Source organism: Indicator indicator, chromosome 19 (assembly GCF_027791375.1).
Source record: "Indicator indicator isolate 239-I01 chromosome 19, UM_Iind_1.1, whole genome shotgun sequence".
Classification (NCBI taxonomy): Eukaryota; Metazoa; Chordata; class Aves; order Piciformes; family Indicatoridae; genus Indicator; species Indicator indicator.
In genome coordinates, this window is record NC_072028.1 from 19,067,072 (window position 1) to 19,090,052 (window position 22,981).

Sequence of the window (22,981 nt, forward strand, 5' to 3'; positions counted from 1 at the left end):
AGCAGCTCTTTTCTCCTGAGATGTATGGCTCCAGCTTTTTATTTCAGGACTCACAGAAAGCCTCTACCTTCGAGATCTGCTCAGTTTTTCTTTGCCAAGGAAAGTAATGACACAAACAAACACACTGTGGTGAGAATAAGCTGTCTGGCTTAGCATGGAGCAGCAAACAGCTGCTGTCAATCACGCTCTGACATTCTGGTTTCTGCCAAAATCTTCTTCCCCTTGGATATGTTCCTGGGCTGTAAATAGCTATAGGCTCTTCTAACGAAGCTGAGAGAACCTAATTAGGGGATTGTTTCCTGGAATGGATGCCTTGTTGTGTTCCACAGAGATGTCACCTCAGCGTGGAGCTCTGTGTCTTAGCACTAAGGAATGGCACTGGTGGCTCTCAAGGAGCAGCTGTGTGTCAGTCACCCAGAGAAGGAGTGAGTTTGCATCCAGGCTGCAGGCTCACTGCATGCCTCACCACCATGCCTCATTTCTCATGCCTTACCTCTGGGGCAGGTCCTCCTAGAAACTATGCTAAGGCATGTGAAGGACAGGGAGGTGATTCAACACAGCCAGCATGGCTTCACCATGTCTGACCAACCTAGTGGCCTACTGTGATGGAGTGATTGCATCAGTGGACAAGGGTAGAGCTATGGACATCATCTATCTGGACTTCTGTGAAGCCTTTGACATGGTGCCCCACAACATCCTTCTCTCTAAATCAGAGAGATGTGTCTCTGATGGACTGTTTGGTGGGTAAGGAATTGGCTAGATGGTGGCATTCAGATGGTAGTGGTCAACAGCACGATGTCCAGCTGGAGAGCTGTGACAAGTGGTGTCCCTCTGAGGTCCATGTTGGGACCTAATACCTTCATCAAGGATGTAGGATTGAGTGCACCTTCAGCAAGTCTGATGATGACACCAAGCTGAGTGGTGCAGTTGGTGCACCTGAGGGGTGGGATCCAGCCAGAGAAACTTAGGCAAACTTGAGGAGCAGGCCTGTATGAACCTCAGGAGGTTCATCAAGGCCAAGTGCAAGGTCCTGCACCTTGGTTGGGGCAATCCCAGGCTGGAGAGCAGCCCTGTGCAGAAGGACTTGAAGGTGCTGGTGGGTAAAAAGCTGGGCATGAGCCAGCAATGCGTGCTCACAGCCTAGAAGCCAACCATGTCCTGGGCTGCATCCAAAGCAGTGTGGACAGCCCAAAGTGTTTTGTGATTCTGGGATGCAGCAATAGCAAAGCATGAGGATGGCATGGAGAAAATGTGGACTCCTTCTCCATGGGAAGTGTGTGGATTTGGGCCCAGCTTGTAGCTCCCTTCCTTAAGAGGCTCTCAGAAGTCTGTGCAACCGGCACGTTGAGGTGCAAATGTGGTGGGAATGTAAGGAAAGATGTCAGGCCAGTCCCAGCTTGCACGAATTGGGGTGAACCTGGCAGCTATTTAATACTTTATGTGGTAAAGCCTGGCTAGGGAATGGAGAGGAGGGTTCATTGGAAGCTTCCCCTTCTGTGTTGGCAATAGGAGGGAGAGAGCCAAGCTATGGTCAAACACAGAAGTGGGCATGAAAATAAAGCACCTGCTAAGTTATCTTCAGTGGGAACTACTGTGCCTTAACAGCTCTGTTTTAGACTGCTCCCAGACCTCACAGGCATTAACCATTTCCCCAGGACAAGATGTGCCTTTGGTTCAGAATATAGAATGTAAAAACATACCTGAAACCCCCCACTCAGGATTTTCCTTGACTTTGTCAAGTAGCCTTGAACTCTCAAGCTGCTTCAATGGTTCTCATCATGTCCATCTTGATTTTCCCAGACTATTTTGCTGACCATATGGGAGACTATGAAGACGTCTTGGCCTCACTGGAGACCCTGAACCTCTCCATCCTGAAGGCAATGGACTACACCAAACGGGTGAGTCCTCCTCACAGCAGCTTGTGCTCCATGGGCTTGGAGCAAACACTGCAAGCATCACCTTAACTGAGTGTCTATGTCTGAAGGTCTTCACCCTACCCAGCAGTGTTGTCACCTTGTGCTTTTGCATTTGTGTGGTAAGTGGATGACAGCAGCAATGTGATGACAGGGAATTCTTTTTATATTAGAGGGAGATGAATCTTGAAAATCTTGGCCAGGCTGTGAACCATTGTGCCAATGTCATGGCCAGTAGGTGGTGGCATGGAGGTTTTGTGGCAAAGCACCATCTAGCCTAAATCTGACAGGTGGGCTTGGCTGTGCCATGAGTTGCCTGAAGCGTGAAGGTGGTTCAGCTGTCTTCAGACAGCATGGCCTGTGGGTCCCTCAGGTGGGATTTGAATGCATGAGTTCTTGTCAGCATCACTGGGAGTGCTTTTGGAAGCTTCATGTTATAGACTTGCCATTAAATACAGAGTCTGTGTTGGAGAGCATCCTGGGTTCCAAAGTATGGTTGCTCCTGTGTATAGCTGCTGTGCTAGAAGCTCTCTAGCTTCTAGCTGTGTGTTTGAAGGACTACAAGCATAAGCCTTAATGACCTGTTTCACATGTGCTACTTGGCAGTGTGCTGATCAAGAAGCACACTGAAGTTTATTTATGAATACCTAGCAAATCTGAGCTGGTGTCCCTGATGAACATCCCTGCTGAGAGGTTTAACTCTCATTTGGTGTTTCACCAGGAGGAGAGAAGAGCTCTTCTTCCTCTGAAACCATTTTCCTGTCCTTTTCTACCACTTATTAAAGTATCTGGGCTGTATCAGTGCTCTGTATTACCTCAGGATAATCAATCCTTCTCCCACTTCTACCTTCAATCCTATTTGTGTCATCCTTTTTTGCCATGACAAGAGCAAAGTAGTTTTCCTCTTCACTGGTGAGCAATGATGTGGTGCACTGAGGACTGAGCCAAGAAGGGAGATTTTGCTTTTTCTTTGCTTTTTTTCACCTTTAAGGGCTTCCCAACTCAATTCCAGCCCTCCTCTGACTAATCCAAATCTCCCTTCCATTTATCTTTGGGGCTAGAGGAGAAAATCAAATGACTCCACGTGAAAGATCTGATGATGCTAAGAAGTTTTAGTAGTTAGAATGGGAAACAGAAAATTTCTTTTCCCCTAGTTGGAAAACGAAGAGCCTGATTTCCTTGCATGATCAAACCCCATCCTTTTGGAATGTTTTTGGTGGGAAAGTGAAGAGCCTGATTTCATTGCATGATCAAACCCCATCCTTTTGGAATGTTTTTGGTGGGAAAGTGAAGAGCCTGATTTCCTTGCATGATCAAACACCATCCTTTTGGAATGTTTTTGAGAAGGGCAGCAGTTGTACTTTAAGGCATAGCCTTAAAACCATCACAAACATGAAGCCACACATTTCACATGTTGATGTCTGGCCATAAAAAACTAAAGGAAGAAGCCTTTGGCCAAGCATTGCCTGAAAAAAAATCAGGACAACAGCAATAGTTCATTTTTGTCTAATTAAGTTTCTGAGTCTGTGCAGGCCTCATTTATATTCATTATTAGTAATTTTTTTTCCCCCCTGGCAGTCACATTTGCCCACTATGGCTTTTAAAAACATGCTAATAGATATCTCAGAAATTCACTCCAGCTTGCTACTTGTGATGCCTTCCACCACTGCCTTTTGAATGGGAGAATAATATATATATATGACTAATTCCTCCCAGCATTTTGCAGGAGGAAAGTGGCTTATTCCCTGGTTATAAAAGAGACATCTCAGCATGTGAGTAGCACCTGGCATAAGAAATCTGCATCAGAAGCAGGATGGTTATTCATAGCCCCAATCCACTGCCTTCATAAGAGAAACATCTTTCTCCCTCCTTGATCCAGCAGCTTGTGGCAGGATTCATCTGCCTTGGTTGTAATGGGTAAAGGTTATTTACCTAAACTTGAGCTGGTCACCTCCATCGTGATCTTGTGGAGATCCAGAGTGCTGGAGGTGTCTGTTTAATGTCACACTGAAGGATCCCAGCACTCTTCATCTCAGATGCAGACCTTTCTAGATGGATAAAGCCAGGTGAGGAAGTGTCACCCCAGCACCCCCTCATCACCCCCATCTTATCAGCCCACGGGGCTGTGTTGCTCTTCCCTGCCTGTCAGACTTTTGGCCTGTGAGCAAGCAGAGCAAGACTCCTTCCCAGAGAGGAGCTGGCAGAGAAGCATTTCATGAAGAACATTGTTCCCTGCTGTGATTTTGTGAACAAAATGGTACAAACCTCATCAATGAATTATTCAAACACAGGTGCTTTGTTCAAGTGAAGAACAGAAGAGGGAAAAAAAAAACAAAACCAAACCAAAAATAAGCTGCTGTAGGTGGTGGAGAAAGTCATCTCCAGTGTTCAGCTAGGACAGGCTTATAGGCAGCCTCAGAAGCTTTTCCCCAGGGCAAACCATTAGTGGTCTCTTTTGAGATGGGAGACTTTTTTTCACTATATTGCCAAAACAGTGTCAGAAGGCAGCTTCTCACAGCCCAAACAGATAAGCTGATCTGGCTGAGGTCTTCTCACCAGTTTCCAGATGATGCATGTTCCCATACCAACTCCAGCCTGGGGGATGTCATAGGGGTATTTTATTTCCACTGCAACCACACCTGCAGGACAAGGCTTCAGCCAGGGCTGAAAAAATCTATGCCAGGGCTGCAAAAGGCAGTGTGAGCTCCCAGCTGTCTGTTAGGTCCTTCCATACAGCTCTGCTGCTCCATCACACACTGTGATGCTGCAAGCAAGGGCCCTGAGCTGGTGTCAGGATGTTCAGGAGGCATGAACCTTTTTAGAAACCTTGGATCAGGACAAAGAGTGCCAAAGCTGCAGGTTTTGGTAGAAGCCATCAAGTGTGGCCTTTTGTCCCCTGTGCTTGAGCCTGTTGCTGTCTTTGCAGCTTTTCTCTGAGGCTGGGCTCTGCAAAGGGCTTGGTGCTGATGCTGAGTACTGTGACTTGTGAGCAAACTGCTTTGCTGGTGAGATGCTCCTGCTCCTCTGTACTGAAACAAGAGTTTCATCAGAGGGAGAGAACTATTGATCATTTGAGAGTGTTCTTGATTCCCTCCCTCTCCCCCCACTACCAGGACAAACAATAACTCAAGTCTAACCTTCTGTGCTGGCTTTGTGACAAGAGGTGCCTGCTGATGAGAGGGGCTGGAGAGCCTGTGGTATTTAATTGCTGTTTGTATTTCTCACCTCAAGAGAAAACTGATCATTTCTTGCTCATAAAAAAGAAGGAGCAGCAATTATCTTGTGCTGGAGGAGCTCATAAAGTACCAGCAGTAATTAGATTCCATAGCAGAAGGTCTCACACAGCAAAACAAAATCTGTCATTGGAATTATTTTCTGATGTGGAGATGTCCGTAGCACGTTGCAGAGCCTGCCAGTGATGCTGGGGAAAGCAAAGTTATACTGGAGAGAGAGGAAATGAACTTTCAGGATCTAAAAAAAAACAAAAGCTGTGGATGGGAGATGTTTTTATAGCATTCTCATTTGCTGTCTCACAGTGCAGTCTGCAAATACCAAACCCAACGTGACGAGGAAGGATGTGGTTTGTGTGTGTCATGTCCAAGGGTGGGCTATGGTGGGAGCTGGGAGAGCAGAGCCAGGTGGCTGCTGTCCCTCCTATTCAGTTACTGACCCCACTGCTTTGGGTTTCCCACTGTGAGCCAGTGCCCAGGCAATGTCACCACCATCCCTGCCAGCCTCAAGGAGTGATGGGGATTGAGGAGCAAGGGGCAGTCCCTGAGGGCCAGAGGGCCAGTGCTGGCTTGGTGGTTCCCACTGAGCAGCCCCCTCCTTCAAACAGCCCAAGAAATGTTCTTTGACTTGGTAAAGAAAGCACATTTAATCACATAATCACATAATCAACAAGGTTGGAAAAGACCTCAGAGATCATCAAGTCCAACCTATCACCCTCATGACTAACTAAACCATGGCTTCAAGTGCCATGTCCAGTCCTTTTTTGAACAGCTCCAGGGATGGTGACTCCACCACTTCCCTGGGCAGCACATTCCAATGGCAGATCACTCTTAATGTCTTGCTTATTGTTAGTATCTTGGTTATGATTACAAACAAGACTGAATTTATTCTTTTGAGCCTATTGATAAAATGTATCACTTGTCTAACTTCTTGCTCAAATTCTCCCATATCCAACTCTTCTACCATTGCCACACCAGTCATGGCTCTCAGAGAGCATGTACAACTGTTATGAAAATAGCTGTATTTTCTGAAATGCAACATTAATATATATATCATATCCAACACCGTCGCCACGCCAGGCACGGTGGGTTTTGGAAACCAAGAGGCTTTATTCACCCCATTCCCACTGGCCTGGGGCTGCTCCTCCTCCCTGCTTTTGCCAAATAAGTGTTTTGCAGTGCTGAGTCTGGAAACAGGAGCATGGCTGACCTTCAGCAGTGAGACAAACATCAAAAGCAAGCTGCAAAGAAGGTCCAAAAATGCTGAGTGAAGAACACCCTCAAGGACAATGCAGCTCAGAATTAAGGCAAAATCATTCCTCCTGGAGAGGCTCCCGTTGGTCACCAGATGGGTCTAGGAAGTGCTGATGGCTGTCTTTGACAGCCTTGTCCCAGCTGAAAGGGGAGGGTTTGGAAGGTAAAAATCCCCCAAACTGGAGCTGAAATCAAAACAACCTTCCATGCACACACTGGAATGAAATGGAGCTGATCTGTTTGATGTTCATGGACAGGGTGCAGAGCAAACTGTGCCACTCTGCTTCAGTGGGGGCCAGGAATGGGGAGGAAAGTGCTGAAAACTCAGAGGGATTTAGGGATGGGCTTCAGGGAGGAATAAGGTTCAGCAGAAGAGATTTATGGGCAAGGCCTGAGGACCTGCAGCTGGCCCTGGACTTCCTTGATGTTCAGTATCATCTTCAGTCCTTGAGGGGGGCAAAAGGAGATGTGAAAGACAGTGGTTTACATTCTGCTTGTTTGCTGCCAGCTCCTCTGCCAGTCTGTCACTTGCCAAAATCCTTTTTATTGCATTATTGGACCTGGAGTAGAAGTATGACCCAAGTGGTGACATATCACACACCCCTCACGAGAGCCTTCTCATGTCAAAGCCCTAATACCATAGCTGTGTCTTATGGACAGGCACTGTGTACCCAAACCAGCTGCAGACAGATTTTCCCTCAAGAGTCAGTATTTAGATGATAGAATGCATTGGGTTGGAAAGGACCTTCTAAGGTCATATTGTCCAACCCCCCTGCAGCGAGCAGGGATGGCTCCAACTAGATCAGGTTGCTCAGAGTCCCATCAAGTTTGACCTTGAATGTCTCTAGGGATGGGGTCTCCACCATGTCCCTGGGCAACCTGTTCCAGTATTTCACCACCCTCATTGTAAAGAACTTCTTCCTCATGTCCAACCTAAATCCACCCTGCTCCAGTTTGAAACCATTCCCCCTCACCTTGTCACTACACAGGCCCTTCTAAACAGTTTCCCCCCAGCTTTCCTGTAGGTCCCCTTCAGTTATAAAGTCTTCCTGGAGCCTTCTCTTCTGAGCAGCCTCAGCCTCTCAGCCTGTCTTCATAGGAGAGGTGCTCCTGCCCTCTGATCATCTTTGTGGTCCTTCTCTGGATCATCTCCATCAGGTCCATGCCCTTCCTGTGTTGAAGACTTCAGAGCTGGACACAGTACTCCAGGTGAGGTCTCACCAGAGCAGAGTAGATGAGCAGAATCACCTCTAAATCCCTTTGTGATTTACATATATCACCTGTGATCTACATATATCACCCTATATGTAAATCATAAAGGCAACACTGGCCACACTGACCTTGACTGACAGCTGCTGCTGCTCCAGCAGTGCTCAGGAGCTCAGAGGGGAGCAGGTCTGCCAGTTGGATTGTTCCTGCTACAATCCACTCTTCCAGTCTCTGCCTTATGACCCATTGTCCACAACGAACAGGAGATGCCAGGCTCCAGGGGCTCAGATGGAGCTCCTGCAGCAGACCTCCTCTCCTCACTGCTCACATTGGCATGGCTGTGGGTCTCACCCAGCTTTCAGCCACCACCAGCAAGCTGCAAAGGAGTACTTGTTGGAGCAGCTCAGTTACAGCCCTGGAAAAAGCACCATCTGCCACCAGTCTTGGATGCTAAAAATGATGGATGGTTTTATAGCAGAGTCCAGAACAGCAATATAGAGAGCTCACATTTGCATTCTTACCTGCCAAAATTAAGCTTTGCCAGATATGAGACTGCTCTTTTTTCAAATGATGACACCTCAAGATAAAACAGTCAGTAGAAATAATCCTTAAAAATAATCCTTTCCTCCCACCCTCCAGCTAAGCTTTTAGTTCATCCTTTCATTTGACTTGAGCAGGTTTTCTCCTGTTCTGGTGATACCAAGGTCTTCTGAGGCTCCTGGAGCAAAGCTTTGCTGTGGCTGGAGGTTGACCCCCATGCCAGGGTGTAACAGCAACACAGTGGCAGCATCTCTGGGTAGTGCCCACCCAAAGCAATGTGAGCTGCTCAGAGCTTCCCATCATGGCCTGGTCCTAGTTTGGCTCACACCGAGCTGCAGTGGTTACACAAACATCAGCTGAGGTCTCCTGCTCTGCACTTGAAGCCCCTGGAGAAGCACTGCTGCATGGCACATCTGTTGCTACAGCTTTCCTCCTTCTCACACATCAGGCTCTCTTTGCAGAAGCATGGCTTGGGCTTCCTTGCCACCTAACACGGGAGCAGCTTCTCTTCTGGTACTTTGTACTTGGCTGAACCCTGGGAGATCCTGCACATCTTCTCATCATCTTCCCCCTTGGACATGTCTGGGGGCAGGGTGCATGCTCAGATGGCCTTTGCTAGGGGGCTCAGAACATCATGCATCCTCATCTTTGCAGCACAGAGATCTACCCTGACAGGGTGAGAGTTGGTCTGGGGCTTGTTAGCAGCTTTTTTTGGTTTGGTTTTTTTGGACCCCTCACTATAAGAAGGACATTTAAGTACTGGAGTGTGTCCAGAGAAGGGCAATGAAGCTGGTGAAGGGTCTGGAGAAAAGGGCTGGTGAGGAGTGGCTGAGGAAACTGGGGTTGTTCAGTCTGGAGAAAAGGAGGCTGAGGAGAGATCTTCTTACTCTCTACAACTCCCTTAAAGGAGGTTGGAGTAAGGTGGGTGTCAGTCTCTTCTCCCAAGTTACAAGCAAGAGAAAAATGGCTTCAAAGTCGCACCAGGGGAGGTTTAGCTTGAGCATGAGGAACAATTTCTTCCCCAAAAGGGCTGCCAAGCCCTGGGACAGGCTGCCCAGGGCAATGGTGGAGTCCCCATCCCTGGAGAGATTGAAAAGCTGTGTAGATGTGGTGCTGAGGGACTCGGTCTAGTGGTCACCTGGCAGTGCTGGGTTCATGGTTGCACTTGATGATCCTAAAGGTCTCTTCCAACCAAATCAATTCTGTGATTCTGTTCTGTGAGGAAGCTCCAGCTTTGAAACACAGTTCAGGATGTACTCCTGGTGAATGGTTTTGGCTGAGAACAGGAGGGGTTGGCGCTGGGGCGATGAATCGGCGAAGGCTGAGTCATCTTCCCAAGTATTTTGAATGAGACACTGCTGAACAATTTCAGTATCACTTTCTGTTGAAAGCCTTTCTGCAACTCTTCTCTGACATTAATTGAAGAAAACATCAAACTGCAAATTAAAGTAACAAGTGCTCCTCCACTTCTGCTAGAACAGAGTTTTCCCCCAACCTTTCTGTTCAGTCTCTGGACTACAAAGCTGATTGCCATCCATAGCCATTTCCTCCAGATCCAGCCAGGCTGCCAGACTGCTGGGGAGCTCAGCAGGGCTGGCAGGGAGATGAATCTTAAGAAGGTCTCTCTCTTGGAGCTTATTTTTAGACAAAGATGTTTATTCACTGCTCTTCTGCTTGTCTCTCGCTGCAAACTTTGTGTTCCTCCTGCTGCTCTCAGAAGGAAGAACATCTCTGGAGGTCCTGCTTATGCTGCCCTGGCTCCAGCTCTCATGGACCTCTTGTAGGAGGACATAGTTTGCCTCCTCCTTCTTCCTGTTGTAGGGCTAATGCTACTGGGATTAGATAAACTATATTGTGAAGGGAGTAAATTCCACCAGACATCAGTGCTGTGGTCCTGCCAAACAGCCTGAGAGCAGCTTTGAAGAACCACCAAAAGGAAAGGCAGGGCCCAAGTCAACACACAACCAGCTGGCACAACCAGGCTGAGCCTTCAGCAGCTTGACCATCCCACGTCGTCGCATCTGTAGGGTCTTTTAAGTAGGTCCTGTTTGGCAAACAAAATCTGTAGTTTCCTTGGATAAATGGAAATAAAACACGTATTAATTTGCTATCTTGTGGATAATTAGGAACTTGTCTGAAGAAGAGGCTGATTATAGCCAGAGCATTCAAAAGTAAGAGACCATGCTTTGTCTGCAAGTCTGTCCTTTGCCTGCTGAGGGAGTGGGCAGGATGTGAAAGTGCCCTCAGGGTTGTCCTGTGGAGCACAGGCATGGACCCTTCATACCCACAGGGCTGACATAAGAAATGAGGAGATTCTATTGCAGCAAGGAGAAGTTCTAAAAGTGAGAAGAGAGCACTCGTGTGACAGTTTGCCTGGGGAGGGTCCATGGCAGGAGACCTTCAGGACCAGACAAGGCAAACATTGAGAAGGGTCCAATACTGAGATAAAAGGAAGAGTTTACAGCAAAAGTGATGCCGAGTGATGCCATCATAATTTTTTTTTTTTTTTTTTTTGTCTGAACAGGTGTCCCATTTCCCTTTTGGAGTCCTTTTGGGAAGGCTGAGGGTCTTTCATATGTTAATGCTTTCATTCACCAACTCTTGAAGTGTCTGTTCTCTCCAGGTTTCTCCTACTGATTATGTGCCAGGCAATCAGTTTTGGGGCTCTGCTTTTGAAGCAAGTTACCAGTTGAGGGGAGGGAAAAGAGGGGGTAAGCAGGTCTGAGTGTTATTCTAATTATAAGAAAATATCTTTTGGAATAAACCAGGCAATTATGAGCAATGAGTTGGAATCAGCCACTCAGATGTTACAGTGCAACACATGCCTGGTTTATAAAGCAGTGAGTAGGTGGAAGATCCCATAGCATGGCTTCAGCTGGAAGGAACCTTAAAGATCATCTAGCTCCAACTGCCCTGCCATGGGCAGGGATACCTTCTACTAGACCACATTGCTCAAAGCCTAATCCAGCCTGGTCTTAAACACTTCCAGGGATAAGACATCCACAACTTCTATGGGCAACTTGTCCCAGTATCTACTACCCTCACAGTAAAGAGCTGCTTCTTAATGTCGAATCCAAATCTATCCTGCTGTAGTTTAAAACCATTACCCTTATAAAAAGTCCCTCTCCATAGCTCTCTGTCATCTCAGGATGAGGTTTGACAGGGATGTTTCATGGCATGGCAATGAGTTTGTTGCTGGGGGTTTCTTTCTGGAGGAAAGATGTGGCTGACACAGACTTGTCTTTGGTTTCTGTTTGAAAAGCCTCCTCAGTTTGGTACTGTTGCTATGTGGGCATGTTTTGGCCAGGGTTGGAGTTAATAAATATTGGGGAAGCTCTCAGTGCCAGCCAGTTTGGCCAGTCTTGCTGCAATCCAGTGCTGGGAAGCCTGGCTGGTCAGGCTGTTATGCTGCAAGGCAAAGGCAAGGTGTGGGGTTGTCATGGAGCAGGGGTCTCTGAGTCTGTGGGTGGCACAGAATCATTTATATTTTACATCCTGTAGGCTTAACAAGCTAAATAGTGACCTTTAAAAATGCCAGCAAGGAAGCTTTGAGATGCTCAGCAGCATTGAGAAGCTCCTTTTCCAGTCATTTGATACCCATGGGAACACGGCCATGACAGCCCAGGGTTAGACACCAGTCTACCATGCCCAGTGAGGGATGCTCAACACTGGTATGGGCAAATCCAAGCACTCCACAGCTCCAAAATCACAGCTGTGGTTTGCACATCCCAAGGAGGTTTTCAATAATCTGTGGGAGAATTTGGGCAGATTTGGGGCAGGGGCATATGGAAATAGGATGCTGGAACAGCTGTGTCAGAGCTTTGGGCAGCCTGTGCCTTGATGTGTGCACCCACTGTGCTTGGGAAAGGGTTTCTGTGTGCCTGTGATATGAGGAAAGGAATGGGATTTGGGGCTTGGACCTCAGCTGACTGACCAGAGGACTCAGCACCCCCAGTTATCTGTAGCTAAAGCATGTTGTCCTTTCCCCACTTCTCCCTTCTCTCATTTTTCAATGTCTATGGCTCCTGCCCCAGACTGTTGAATGATGAAGCTTTCTGAGGCTCTCCTGAGAGCTGTCCCTTGCAGAAATCTCAAGGCCATCCAATGAGGCTTTTATGTCTCCTCCTCACTGCAGACAGCCACCCATCTGCAGTAGCAGACATCAAGGTGAGGATGCTGGGGATGACATTTTTCACCCTTCTCTGCCTCTATGATGACCACCTCCCTCAACAAAGGCTTGCCAGCAAGACACCCTGCAGCAGGGCAGTGTCTGTGATGCCAAAGTCTTCCTGGCCTTGGACTAATAGGCTAGCTGGATGCAAAAGAGAAGGCTTGGAGATGTGCCCCTCCAATTGCTTCTGACACAAAGCAGCTTCATTGAGCAGTAATTACTATATTATCTACATAAATATTTCAACTTCTCAAGCAAAGCAAGGAGGACATAACTCTTCAGGGTGGAATTAATAAGACCAAACCTCATTAAATCTCCCTAGGACAGACTGACAAATGTTTTAATAAGATGATGGGAAGGATTCCTTTGGAGCTGATCTTCTTAATGACTTGTTTTTGTACCATTAAATAACACATTTGCTAGAGGAGATCATGAGGGGCTGCTGAAAAGCCTCTGAGAACACGTTTCAGACCTGGCTCCTGAGAGAAAATGTTACAGCTGGGCTGGCAAAGGGCCAGAGTTAGCTAAGCAAGGGTTAAAAACCCACTGTTGTTTAAATTTCAGATGTACTGGACTCATCGGCCTGCCAAAAAGCATCAAATTTTCATGGACACACCAATAGTCCTCTGCATAAGGCTGGTGTAGTTGCCTACCCAATATCCATCCATCCATCCATCCATCCGTCCATCCATCTATCCATCCATCCATCCATCCATCCATCCATCCATCCATCCATCCAACAAATCTCCAGGTCAGGAGTTAAGCTGATTTCAATGAGTGTGGGAATCACCTGTAGGTGTTTTTTCCTAAAGCTGAACCAAGATTCTAGGTGTAGCTGGGTAATAAAATCCCAACATGTAGCTATAGAGTCTTGGAAGGCAGCAGAGAAGTGCAGGTAAGTGCAGCACATTGTCCCATTTATCTGAGGTATGGATTGGAATGGAAAAGCAGGAGTGTGCTCTTTGCCCCTCTGGAAGAGAGAAGGAGTGTGGGATCAAGAGCATGGTGTGGGTGTAAAATCAGTTGATAGAGCATCTGTGGGGGATGTGGTAGGAGGCTTGGATGACTACCAGAGAAGAGGACAATGCAGGGGTGCTGCAGATCTCGCTGGAAAGGGACATTAATGAGGAATTGCTGTGTGCAGTGGTGCTTAGAGCAGCAGTGTGGGGTCTCAGGGTGTGGGGTGCAGCCCTCAGCTCTGGCCAGCCCCATGCCTGCATTGAGTGAGCTCCTACACTCAGCAGGGCAAATCACATCCCAGAAAACCTCCACTCTTAATTAAAAGAACAACCCAATCAGCCTCTTCAAGGACCCCCCACTGTCCATGTTCATCAGTGACAAGTCCCAGAGGAGACCAGAAGGGCTCATGGAATGGCCCCCCCTCCACTGAGGCAGCAATCAGATCCCTGGTGCTGACAATCAGAGCTGGGCTGGCTGTGAAAGTTAATAAAAAACCTAGCAGCAATTAGAGCAGAGCCTGTCTGAGCTCCTGATTAATACATCCATGCCTTCCTTATGGGTAGGCTGCTGGCTGCAGGCAGGGATGTGAGCAGGGGGGGCTGCCATGGAGGGAAGGAACTGCCAAAGAACTTGTTCCAAATCCCAGATGCAATGACATGACTTTGCCAAGGAGATTTATGGGTTTAATACACCCTCCTTAGCCAGACTGGGGAGAGGATTACATGGTAACATAACTGCCTGGTGAAGGGGTGGGTTTGACCTGGTATGGGGCTCCTCCCTGGCAGAGGAAGATGAAGGTTGAGGTGGTACCACAATGAATATACTGTCTGTACTGTTCAGGTGTGATGTGTATGTCTGTGTGTTCCAACCCTTAGAGGTTGGAAGGGACCTCCAGAGATCATGGAGTCCAACCCCACTGCCAGAGCAGGGGCACCCAGGGTAGTCCACACAGGAATGCATCCAGGTGGGTTTGGAAAGCCTTCAGAGGAGGAGACTCCACAACCCCCCTGGGCAGCCTGCTCCAGGGCTCTGTCACCCTCACTGTAAAGAAGTTTCTCCTCATGTTGAGGTGAAACCTTCTATGTTCAAGCGTGTATCCATTGTTCCTTGGCTTATTATTGCTCTGCACCACCAAAAAAAGCCTGGCCCCCTCCACTCGACACCCACCCCTCTCAGCCTTCTCTTTTCCGTGTTGATCAACCCCAGGTCTCTCCATCTCTCTTCATGGAGGAGGTGCTCAAGTTCCCTAATCACCCTCGTGGCTCTCCATTGGACTCTCTCCAGCAAGTCCCTGTCTCTCTTGAACTGTGGAATCCCAAATTTGACACAATACTGCAGGTGTGGTCTCACCAGGGCAGAGTAGAGGGGGAGAAGAACCTCCCTAGAGCTGTATAATATGGTGCTTGGGAAGGACACACACATATATTTTGGGTACATTGCATGTTCTGAGCACATTCATAGGATCAGAGGATCATGATTCTCTCATTCTATCAACTTTCTCAGAACATGCAATAGATTGCTGTATTTTTCTAGGGGGAACAGAGATCTCCCAGATATCCAGGAATATTTGTGACTGCATTCAAATTATTTCTTTCCCTCAATCCAAATTCTCAGCAAATGTTTTCCCATCGCTCCATTGGCTCTGTTGCTGTTTATTTGTCTGGCAGTGGTGCCTGTACCTCCCACAGAGGGGACCTGGTGTGGTGCTCCACCAGCTGCCACATCCATGGTCCCAGGCTGCCTGTTTATCACTCTCCCTGCCTGCACAGGGTGAGGGAAAACCAGCAGGACTTGTCAGGAGATGTCCATGCTCAGCATAGTGACCCTGGTGTCCTGGTCCAAAAAGCCCAGCAGCCATTGCCTCTGTATCAGGCAAGGCAGTGCAGCCAGCCCCAGAAGCTGGAAGGTCTTCTGGTGTGGCACCTGCTGCCCTGCTCCCTGGTAAACTAAGGTACAATCCACAGCAGAACCAGAGAATCCTTTAGGTTGGAAAGGATTTTTAAGATCATCAAGCCCAACTGTTAACCCAGCATTGCCAAGTCACCACCAAACCACATCCCTCAGCACCACATCTGCGCAGCTGCGAAACCCCTCCAGGGATGAGGACTCATCCACTGCCATGGGCAGCCTCCTCCCAGGGCTTGACAACTCTTTTGGAGGAAGCATTTTTCCTAATGTTCAAGAGAAGGACAGACACGGGAGAGAAGGAGGAAGACATCAACCTGCAGTGCCCCTCCAAGGAGGCAGCCTGGATGGGGACACTGCTGCACCACACTCATTGTCCCATGCTCATTTGCCTGGCAGAGCAGTGCCACACTGGTTTGGGGTATTCAGATCTCACTGTTGACAACCAGCTGGTGATCAATTTTTTTTCTAAATCACCTGACCTTGTCTGCAAACACCACCAGGCCATGGAGGAAGGAGATAACTTGGGGATGATCACTCTGTGTTAAGGGTTGTGTTTCTGAGGTGTTGCTGGTCCTTAGCCAGGGAGATCTCCCCTCTCTCCTACCTGGTCTTCTGATGCATCTCCTCATATCCTGCACTGATGCTAGCTTTTCTCCTCTGGCTTGGCTATGGAATAATGGTGCTGCTGGTGGAGCACATTGGGCTGTGCTGGGGAGTACTGAGACTATGGAAGGGAACACGGTCCTGCTTGGAGAAAGGCTCAAAAGGTGGTGGGATCCCACGTGTGCTGCTGAGTGCATCCCCCCCAAACCCAAGCAGCCTCCTAGTGATGGTCCTCCTGTAGATCTGCTGCAGCCCATGGAGTGCCCTGAGCTGGTCCCATCTCTGTTTCCTGGGACAAGCTGTGCTGGTGAAAGGGCAAAGCAATGCTTCCAGCCCTGCCCTCTTTATGTCTCCAGTGGTGCTACAGAGAGGTGCTTCAGGAGGTCATGAATCCAGCAGACTGCATGGCAGTTTGCCTCAGCAGCATCACCCAGTGATGGTCACCATATCCTGTGTGTCTCTCAGAAGCACCATGGCTGGGGTGGGGAGGAGAGCAAGTATTTGTATTAGGGAGAACTCATTAACCCCTGCTCTACCTGGATGCTCAGGAAGCCTTGAAGAAACTCGTGCTCCTCTGCCAGATCAGGGCTGAGAAATCACCTCTGCTGCCAGTTCCCCCAGAAGTGTTTTTCTTCAGCTCATTCTTCTTTTATGATTTAAAATAGGAGATAAAGGCCTTCTGGGTTCCTGCAGAGCTGCTCCAGTTGCCATGGAAATAACCCTTGTTAATAGCTTCACCATAAAACAGGAATCATTTGCTTTGGAGACCTGGAGTGCTCATGTTGTGCCTCTGCATGCTCAGAAAACTGGTGATGCTGTGACCACTCTGGTCTCACCCCTGAGTTGGTGGCATGCAGGGAGCTGGAGTGTCTGGCCCCATATCACAGCACCAAGAATCCTGAGTCTCAGAGGAGTCTCATGGCAGGAAGTGCTGGCACATAGGGTCAGGCTGCCTGGCAGGGGTTTGCCTGGGCCACATCCTGTCCCAGCAGGCACTGGTGGGTTGGAATGAGCCTGGGGGAAAGGGATAGGAGTGATTTTGGGGTTACAGGAGATGGCTTTAACACTGCAAGTGTTTTAACTCTGATGCTGAGTAGTTAGCTTCGACAAACCTGGGGTGGTCAGTGGCCTGGCTGGGCTGGTCTTGGTCTTGCAGAGCTGGAGTCAGACCAGTTATGTTGGTGTTGGAATGGTGTTGGGCCACTATTGGACTGGCTGGGCTGGTGCTGGACTGGTTGCACTAACGTCTGTCTGGTTGTGCCAGTGTCTCGCCTTTGCCAGTGGCTGCCAGGAGGTGGAGGAGCAGGACCATACCTTGGGCAGGGCACAACAAAGCTGTGCTGGGGAAGGGTCCTGGGATGCTTTAAGCAGATCAGTTGTGCTGGTAAAACCTTTTATTGTTTTCCATCTTGGGAGGTTCTGGATTGCCTGAGAAGCTTCTGTCACTGGAAGAGCTTGTCTTCCTCCACCAAAGTTTCCTGGGAGCAGCCTGTCCTCTGCTGAAGGCATTCCTTCTCTATAGGCTGTCTCCATCCTTCCTCTGGGCCCAAATGGACAAAGCTTTCCTTTCCTTCCTCTTCAGAGAGAAACTCTAAAGCTGAAACATCCTGAGACTCTCATCTCTCAGTGTGGGATAGGAGGGAGAGACTGCCAGAGATTTCTGCTGCTGGCTTGAAGGCATCTTTGGCTTGCAGCTCCCTGCTGAGAGTCATGTTAATTGTCCCAAACTCCTTTCACTTGAGCACTGGGTTGGCCATACTCTTGTGGATGCAGGCACTAAATAACATGCTGAAGCTCTCTGGGCAGGGAGCTGCAAAGCCCAGAAGGGGCCACTTTCCAGACCTGCACCCGCTGGCTCTCCCTCTGCCAGGCAAGAGCAAAGCCCAGGGTAAAGAGCTCAGCTGAGGGCCTTGGGTAAACTCCCCACTCTGCTGCTTTGGTTATCTGTAAATAAAGCAGTGCTAGTGTGACCTCCCTCCCAGCACAGCCTCTGCAAGTCTGGCCCACAGCTGAGGGATGCTGGAGGGCTGTGTGCTGGGTGGCCCACAGATGCTGGAGGAGTTACGTGCTTCCCACGGGGTGGGAGGGTGTGTATTCATTCCTCCTGTGGCCCTTGTGATCAGGGACACAGAGGGGACCAGCCTGCATGTGGGATGGATGCTGCACGGGCTGGATGCAGGCTCTCACCCTGCTTGCTGTCTGCCTTGGCAGGTGTATGAGAGTGGCAGCAACGTGGACCAGTTTGTGACGCGCTTCCTGCTGAAGGAGACTGCAAACCAGACCCAGTCGCTGCTGAGCTCTGTGGAGAGTGCTGTGGATGCCATTGATGAGCAAACCAACCCTGCCAGGTCTGCCACACTTGACTGCCTTTCTGCTTCCTGGTTGATTTTGATACAGGGGGGTGGAGGGAGAGGAGGAGGAGGATGCTTACCTGGGATGAAGAAATATGCAGTGAATGGTGTGCAGGAGAAAAAGAGAGACGAGCAAGTAGCTCCTTTTTCTTCACCTCCCTTCCCAGCTTCCTGACAGCTCTAGGGGCTTTCTTCCACCTCCCTATCTTGCCCTGTCCCCTATTGTCCCACAGTCCTAAGGGTCCCTCTTGACCCTTTCACCCACAAGTGCACCCTGGAGCCAGGCTGGGCAGTGATGGTAGTTCAGGGGTGCTTCTCGAAGCAAAGCCACTGGTCCCATCCATGGGCAAAACATGGGCACCAGCAGCAGGGTGGCTATGTCTGGGATGTGCTGGTGACAGCCCATGGTGTATGGCTGCCTGTGCTGGGGATGGGGCACCCACGAGGCAAAATCATCCACAGAGGCAAAAGGTGCTTCCTCTTTGGGTCCCCATGTGAGTGGACTCACCACCCCAGCAGCCTAGCATGTGCTACCAAGCTTGGAGAAGACAGTTTCAACATTTCTTTAGGGCTACCAGGGCTAGAACTTTGGCACAGCCCCCCTTGGTGTCACAGTGTCACTCACTTCCCCAGAGTACCACTGCCACCAGCTGGGGCCAGGACAGGTTGCCATGGAAACCCTTCATTAGATGCTCACGAAGCAAATCTCTCTCCTGCCATCCCTACAAATCAGGAAGCCATGAGATGCTCAGGAGGATGCCTTGGCTTCCCCAAGCTGTGGGTAGGCAGAGGGGACCAGGCACAGGGACCACAGAGAGTGAAAATCCCAGCTCCCTGCTGGGACACCCCAAAGACCACAGCACTCAGTTCTTCACTGCAGCCACATCTTGGTGGTTTGGGTTTGAACAGCAGCAGCAGTTGCATCCAGGCCAGGTGACAATGGGCTGGGTCTCACAGGAGCTGTGGCTGGCTGGGACACAGGGAGCCCCTGGGCAGCCCTGGGAACTTCTCCTCAGCTTTCCTAGGAGGAATGCTCTGCATTTCATTACTCTGCACCCCTGCCTTCCTCCCATTTTAGCAGGAAACCATTGGCCTGTGGCAAACCTTGCAGAAAACACGTGGAAAAAAGTAAGAGGATGAAACAAGCCCAACAGCAAATGGAGCAATTAGAGCCCATGAAAGACTTTTTGCTGGCTTTTATTTGCAGACATGTGGGCCCAGCTCATAATGAGGAGCATTGTAGCTGGGTTCTTATGGTGCTAATAACAACAATAAAAAAAAATCAACCCACAAAAAAAAAAAAAAAAGAGTTGGTGCATCTGTTTGAAGACAAAGAAGTGACCTGAAAAGCACCAAAATGAAGGGCTGTAAAACAAAGTGGGAGAGTAAAGCATCTGAGTCTGAGACACCTCATTAAGTTGTGATTAAAAAGAAATCTCTGTGTGTTCTTGCCTAATTTTCTGCCTATTGACAGGGGATTATGCAGCCCTGGCAGTGGGATTATCGCACAGCCTGCAGCAGCTAGGGTTTTCCTGCCATCTTTGTTGCTGTGCTTCTTTCCTTATCTTGGAGATGTTCTTCAGAACCAGGTTTTCTTGTCACATTCCCATGTGCATAGTCAAAGTCCAGCCAGTGATGGTGCTGTCATCTTGCCCCATTCCCCATGCCAGCTCCCCCTCTTCGAGGGGTCTGGTGTTGGTTGCAGAGCTGCCAAACAGATGCTCCAGTGTCAGCTGCCTGGCCCTGGCTCAAGCTGTGCTGGACATGCCCAGCCCCCCCTGATGGCCTCTGTGCTCTCTGGTTGCAGGCACTACCCCAGCAAGGCTGGCCATGGTCCTGTGGATACCTGGTATGACAGTCCCATGCCCAACTACTCTCCCACCAGCTGGGTGGTCCCCAAGGAGCATGGAAAGAACTTCCAGACTGGTAAGTGATAGCATTTTTCTGGCTGTACTGGCAGCCTGGGGTGGCTCAGGGAGCTTGGGGAATGGAGCTGCAAAAAGCATGGAAGTGATGCCCAACTTCCTCGTGGGGCAGCAGGGCTCTTAGGGGTTCTCATGGTGCCTCTCATGCCATCATGTCTTCCACACAGGTTCCCCTGACACCAAGGCAGAGGGGCTGGAGGGGCAGATCAACAGGCTGGCTGAGCTGATTGGCAGGCTGGAGGACAAGGTAAGGGCCAGCATTTCCACACATGGCACTGCCCCTTTGGTGTCCCTGCACCCCCACCACCTGCCCTGGTTGGGATGGAGGTGATCCAAAGGTGGCCATGCCCATCCCTGTTCCGTGGTGTGAATAGGCTGTGGGTGGGAGCTGGACTGCTGCTGGTGGTGTTGGAGCATCTAATGAGCTGGCAGCAGCTGTTGGATGTGGAACAATTAACTGTGAGGTTTTCTTAAAGAAGAAGAAGCATAAGGAAGAAGGCAACATCCCTTGCATTGGCAATCTTACTCCATCTAGGGACTGATGGAGAAGATGTGGCAATGCAGGCCACGTTCCTGAAAACCTCCTGGATTGCACCTTCAGAGCAGAAGGGAGCAGGGGACAGGTGGTGCTCTGCCTGCAGGCAGAGAGGTGCTGGGGAGCTTGAGAGCAGAACAATGTCAGTCATGGTTGACAGAGGAAACAGGAGTGGGCCTGAGGCTGGGGAGGCACAATGGGCACTGAGGAGGGGTGGGCATCCCTGCTGCTGCCATCCCAGGGACAACGAGGGGACTGTGAAAAGGTGACAGCTGTTTTGGGGCTGGTGCCAGGACATGGTGTGGGGGATGCTGGCTGGCTCTGGGAGCACTGGGAGCTTTTGTAGAGGCTCCTGACAGGAGGGCATGAACCTGCAAGCAGCTCTCACAGCCATCCCCTGCAGAGAAGGGGCACAGCCCTTTATGCTAAGCCCTGGGGACAGTAACTCACTGTCTGGGAGGGACACATGTGCTCAGCCCACTCCCCCCACCATTGCTGTGCTCCCTTTTCCAGACCCTCTGGTTTGACCTGCACCAGCGGCTGTCAGACAGCGAGAGCACAGCTTGCACGGTGAGCTTGCCCTGCAGCGTGGGACCAGACTTGGGGGTGTGTGTGGGGGGGGGGGCTTGTCACCATGTTTTTTGTGTCTCACATGCCCTTGTGTTTGGGGGGGCTGGCAGTACCTGCTCCTGGTGCGGGACGAGATGACCGTGTCACACAAGCACCTCAGCCACTTCGGCAGCGCCCTCAAGCAGTACCTGAAGAGCGTGGCCGGGGAGAGGGACTGCTTCCAGTGGGTACCACGGGCAGCTGGGGGGAGGGGAGCACGGGGCAGGGGTGTTCAGCTGGGGTCACTGGGCAGGGGGTGCTCAGCTGGGGTCACGGGGCAGGGGTTGTTCAGCTGGGGTCACGGGGCAGGGGTTGTTCAGCTGGGGTCACAGGGCAGGGGTTGTTCAGCTGGGGTCACGGGGCAGGGGGTGTTCAGCTGGGGTCACGGGGCAGGGGTGTTCAGCTGGGGTCACGGGGCAGGGGGTGCTCAGCTGGGGTCACGGGGCAGGGGTGTTCAGCTGGGGTCACGGGGCAGGGGGTGTTCAGCTGGGGTCACAGGGCAGGGGTGCTCAGCTGGGGTCACGGGGCAGGGGGTGTTCAGCTGGGGTCACGGGGCAGGGGTGTTCAGCTGGGGTCACGGGGCAGGGGGTGTTCAGCTGGGGTCACGGGGCAGGGGGTTCAGCTGCCCTAGCTGCAGTATGTACCCCACCAAGTGAAGGTCTCAGGCAAACCAGCCAGGATTTGGGGTACAAAAACTCTTGCATGGTCTGGGGAGGGCAGGGAGGGCTGGAAGGGAGTCCCACCCCACCCAGGCTGCTGGGGTTTGGGTCACCCCTTGGTGAGGTCGTGAGGCAGGAAGGATACCCCTTGGTTTGAGGCTCACTGCTCTCCCTGCTCCTGCTAGTGTCACCGGCGTGAAGCTGCCTGATGGGGTCACCTTCATCATCTATGAGTTCTGGGAGACTGAGGAGGACTGGAAGAGGTAGGGGAGGGGTTGCAAAAAAGTTCTTTATTTGGTTGGGGTGCTCAGGTATTGGAGGCATGTTGGAACTGCTGAGCCCCAAGCTCTGTCTGATGACAGGGGCAAGGATCTGTCTGTCCTGGGGCTATCACTGTAAAGGGGATGGGGTGGCTTGGGAGGTCTTTGTGCATCTCCCACCTGAAGATGGCTTTGGCCATGGAGGATGGGAGGTCTCTGTCCTGAATCATGGCAGGGTGCTTTGCCCAAGGGAAGGGTGACAAGGCAGCCAGGCCCTGCCTGAGCCCAGGGAGTTGCAGGGGGCTGGGATGGTGATTTAGGGGGACACTGTCACTCAGTCTCTCCTACTGGGCGCAGGCACCTGCAGAGTGCCACCTACAAGGGCTTCCAGCACATCAAGGTGGACACCTTGAGCCAGCCTGAGGCCATCTCTAGCGTGGCTGTGCCAGGTAGGAAGGTGGCAGCCCCATGGGGTGGAGGACGTGGACCCTCGGGTGGCCTGCATTGCTCCCACTGCTGGTGAGCAGGGGCCAGGGACCAGTGTGGGAGGGACAAGTGTGGGAGTGACCCTCTGGTGCCATTCCCCTGCAGCTGCCTGGTGCACCCTGAGCCGAGAGTGACCACCTGTGGGGGGGCCCGCCAGCACCCGTCCCTGCTGCGGGGTGGCTGTGACTCCCCCCCTCCATGGCTGGGTGGTGGGAGGTGTTGGTGTGATCCATCTGCAGTGAAGGAAACCCCCTGTGTGTGTCCCCAGCACCCCATGGGGCCCCCTCTCCCAGCTACCCTGTCACCTGGGTCACCTCTCCCTGGAGTGGGATGGTCTCTGGTTGCAGGAGGAGCGGGGCCTGCCGGGG

The 22,981-nt window shown here is 50.6% G+C and overlaps 1 protein-coding gene across 1 annotated transcript in view; it reads left to right on the forward strand.

Annotated features, from left to right (window-relative positions):
• The window catches only part of NECAB2 (N-terminal EF-hand calcium binding protein 2), a 92,379-nt gene extending 69,632 nt beyond the window's left edge, over positions 1–22,747 (forward strand). The window contains exons 5-13 of the mRNA XM_054389681.1: positions 1,801–1,898; positions 18,000–18,136; positions 19,947–20,065; positions 20,232–20,311; positions 21,113–21,169; positions 21,280–21,392; positions 22,053–22,130; positions 22,485–22,576; positions 22,719–22,747. Coding sequence (XP_054245656.1) covers positions 1,801–1,898; positions 18,000–18,136; positions 19,947–20,065; positions 20,232–20,311; positions 21,113–21,169; positions 21,280–21,392; positions 22,053–22,130; positions 22,485–22,576; positions 22,719–22,747 — 803 coding nt within the window. The remainder of the gene's footprint in view (positions 1–1,800; positions 1,899–17,999; positions 18,137–19,946; positions 20,066–20,231; positions 20,312–21,112; positions 21,170–21,279; positions 21,393–22,052; positions 22,131–22,484; positions 22,577–22,718) is intronic.
• Positions 22,748–22,981: the final 234 nt, after the last annotated feature.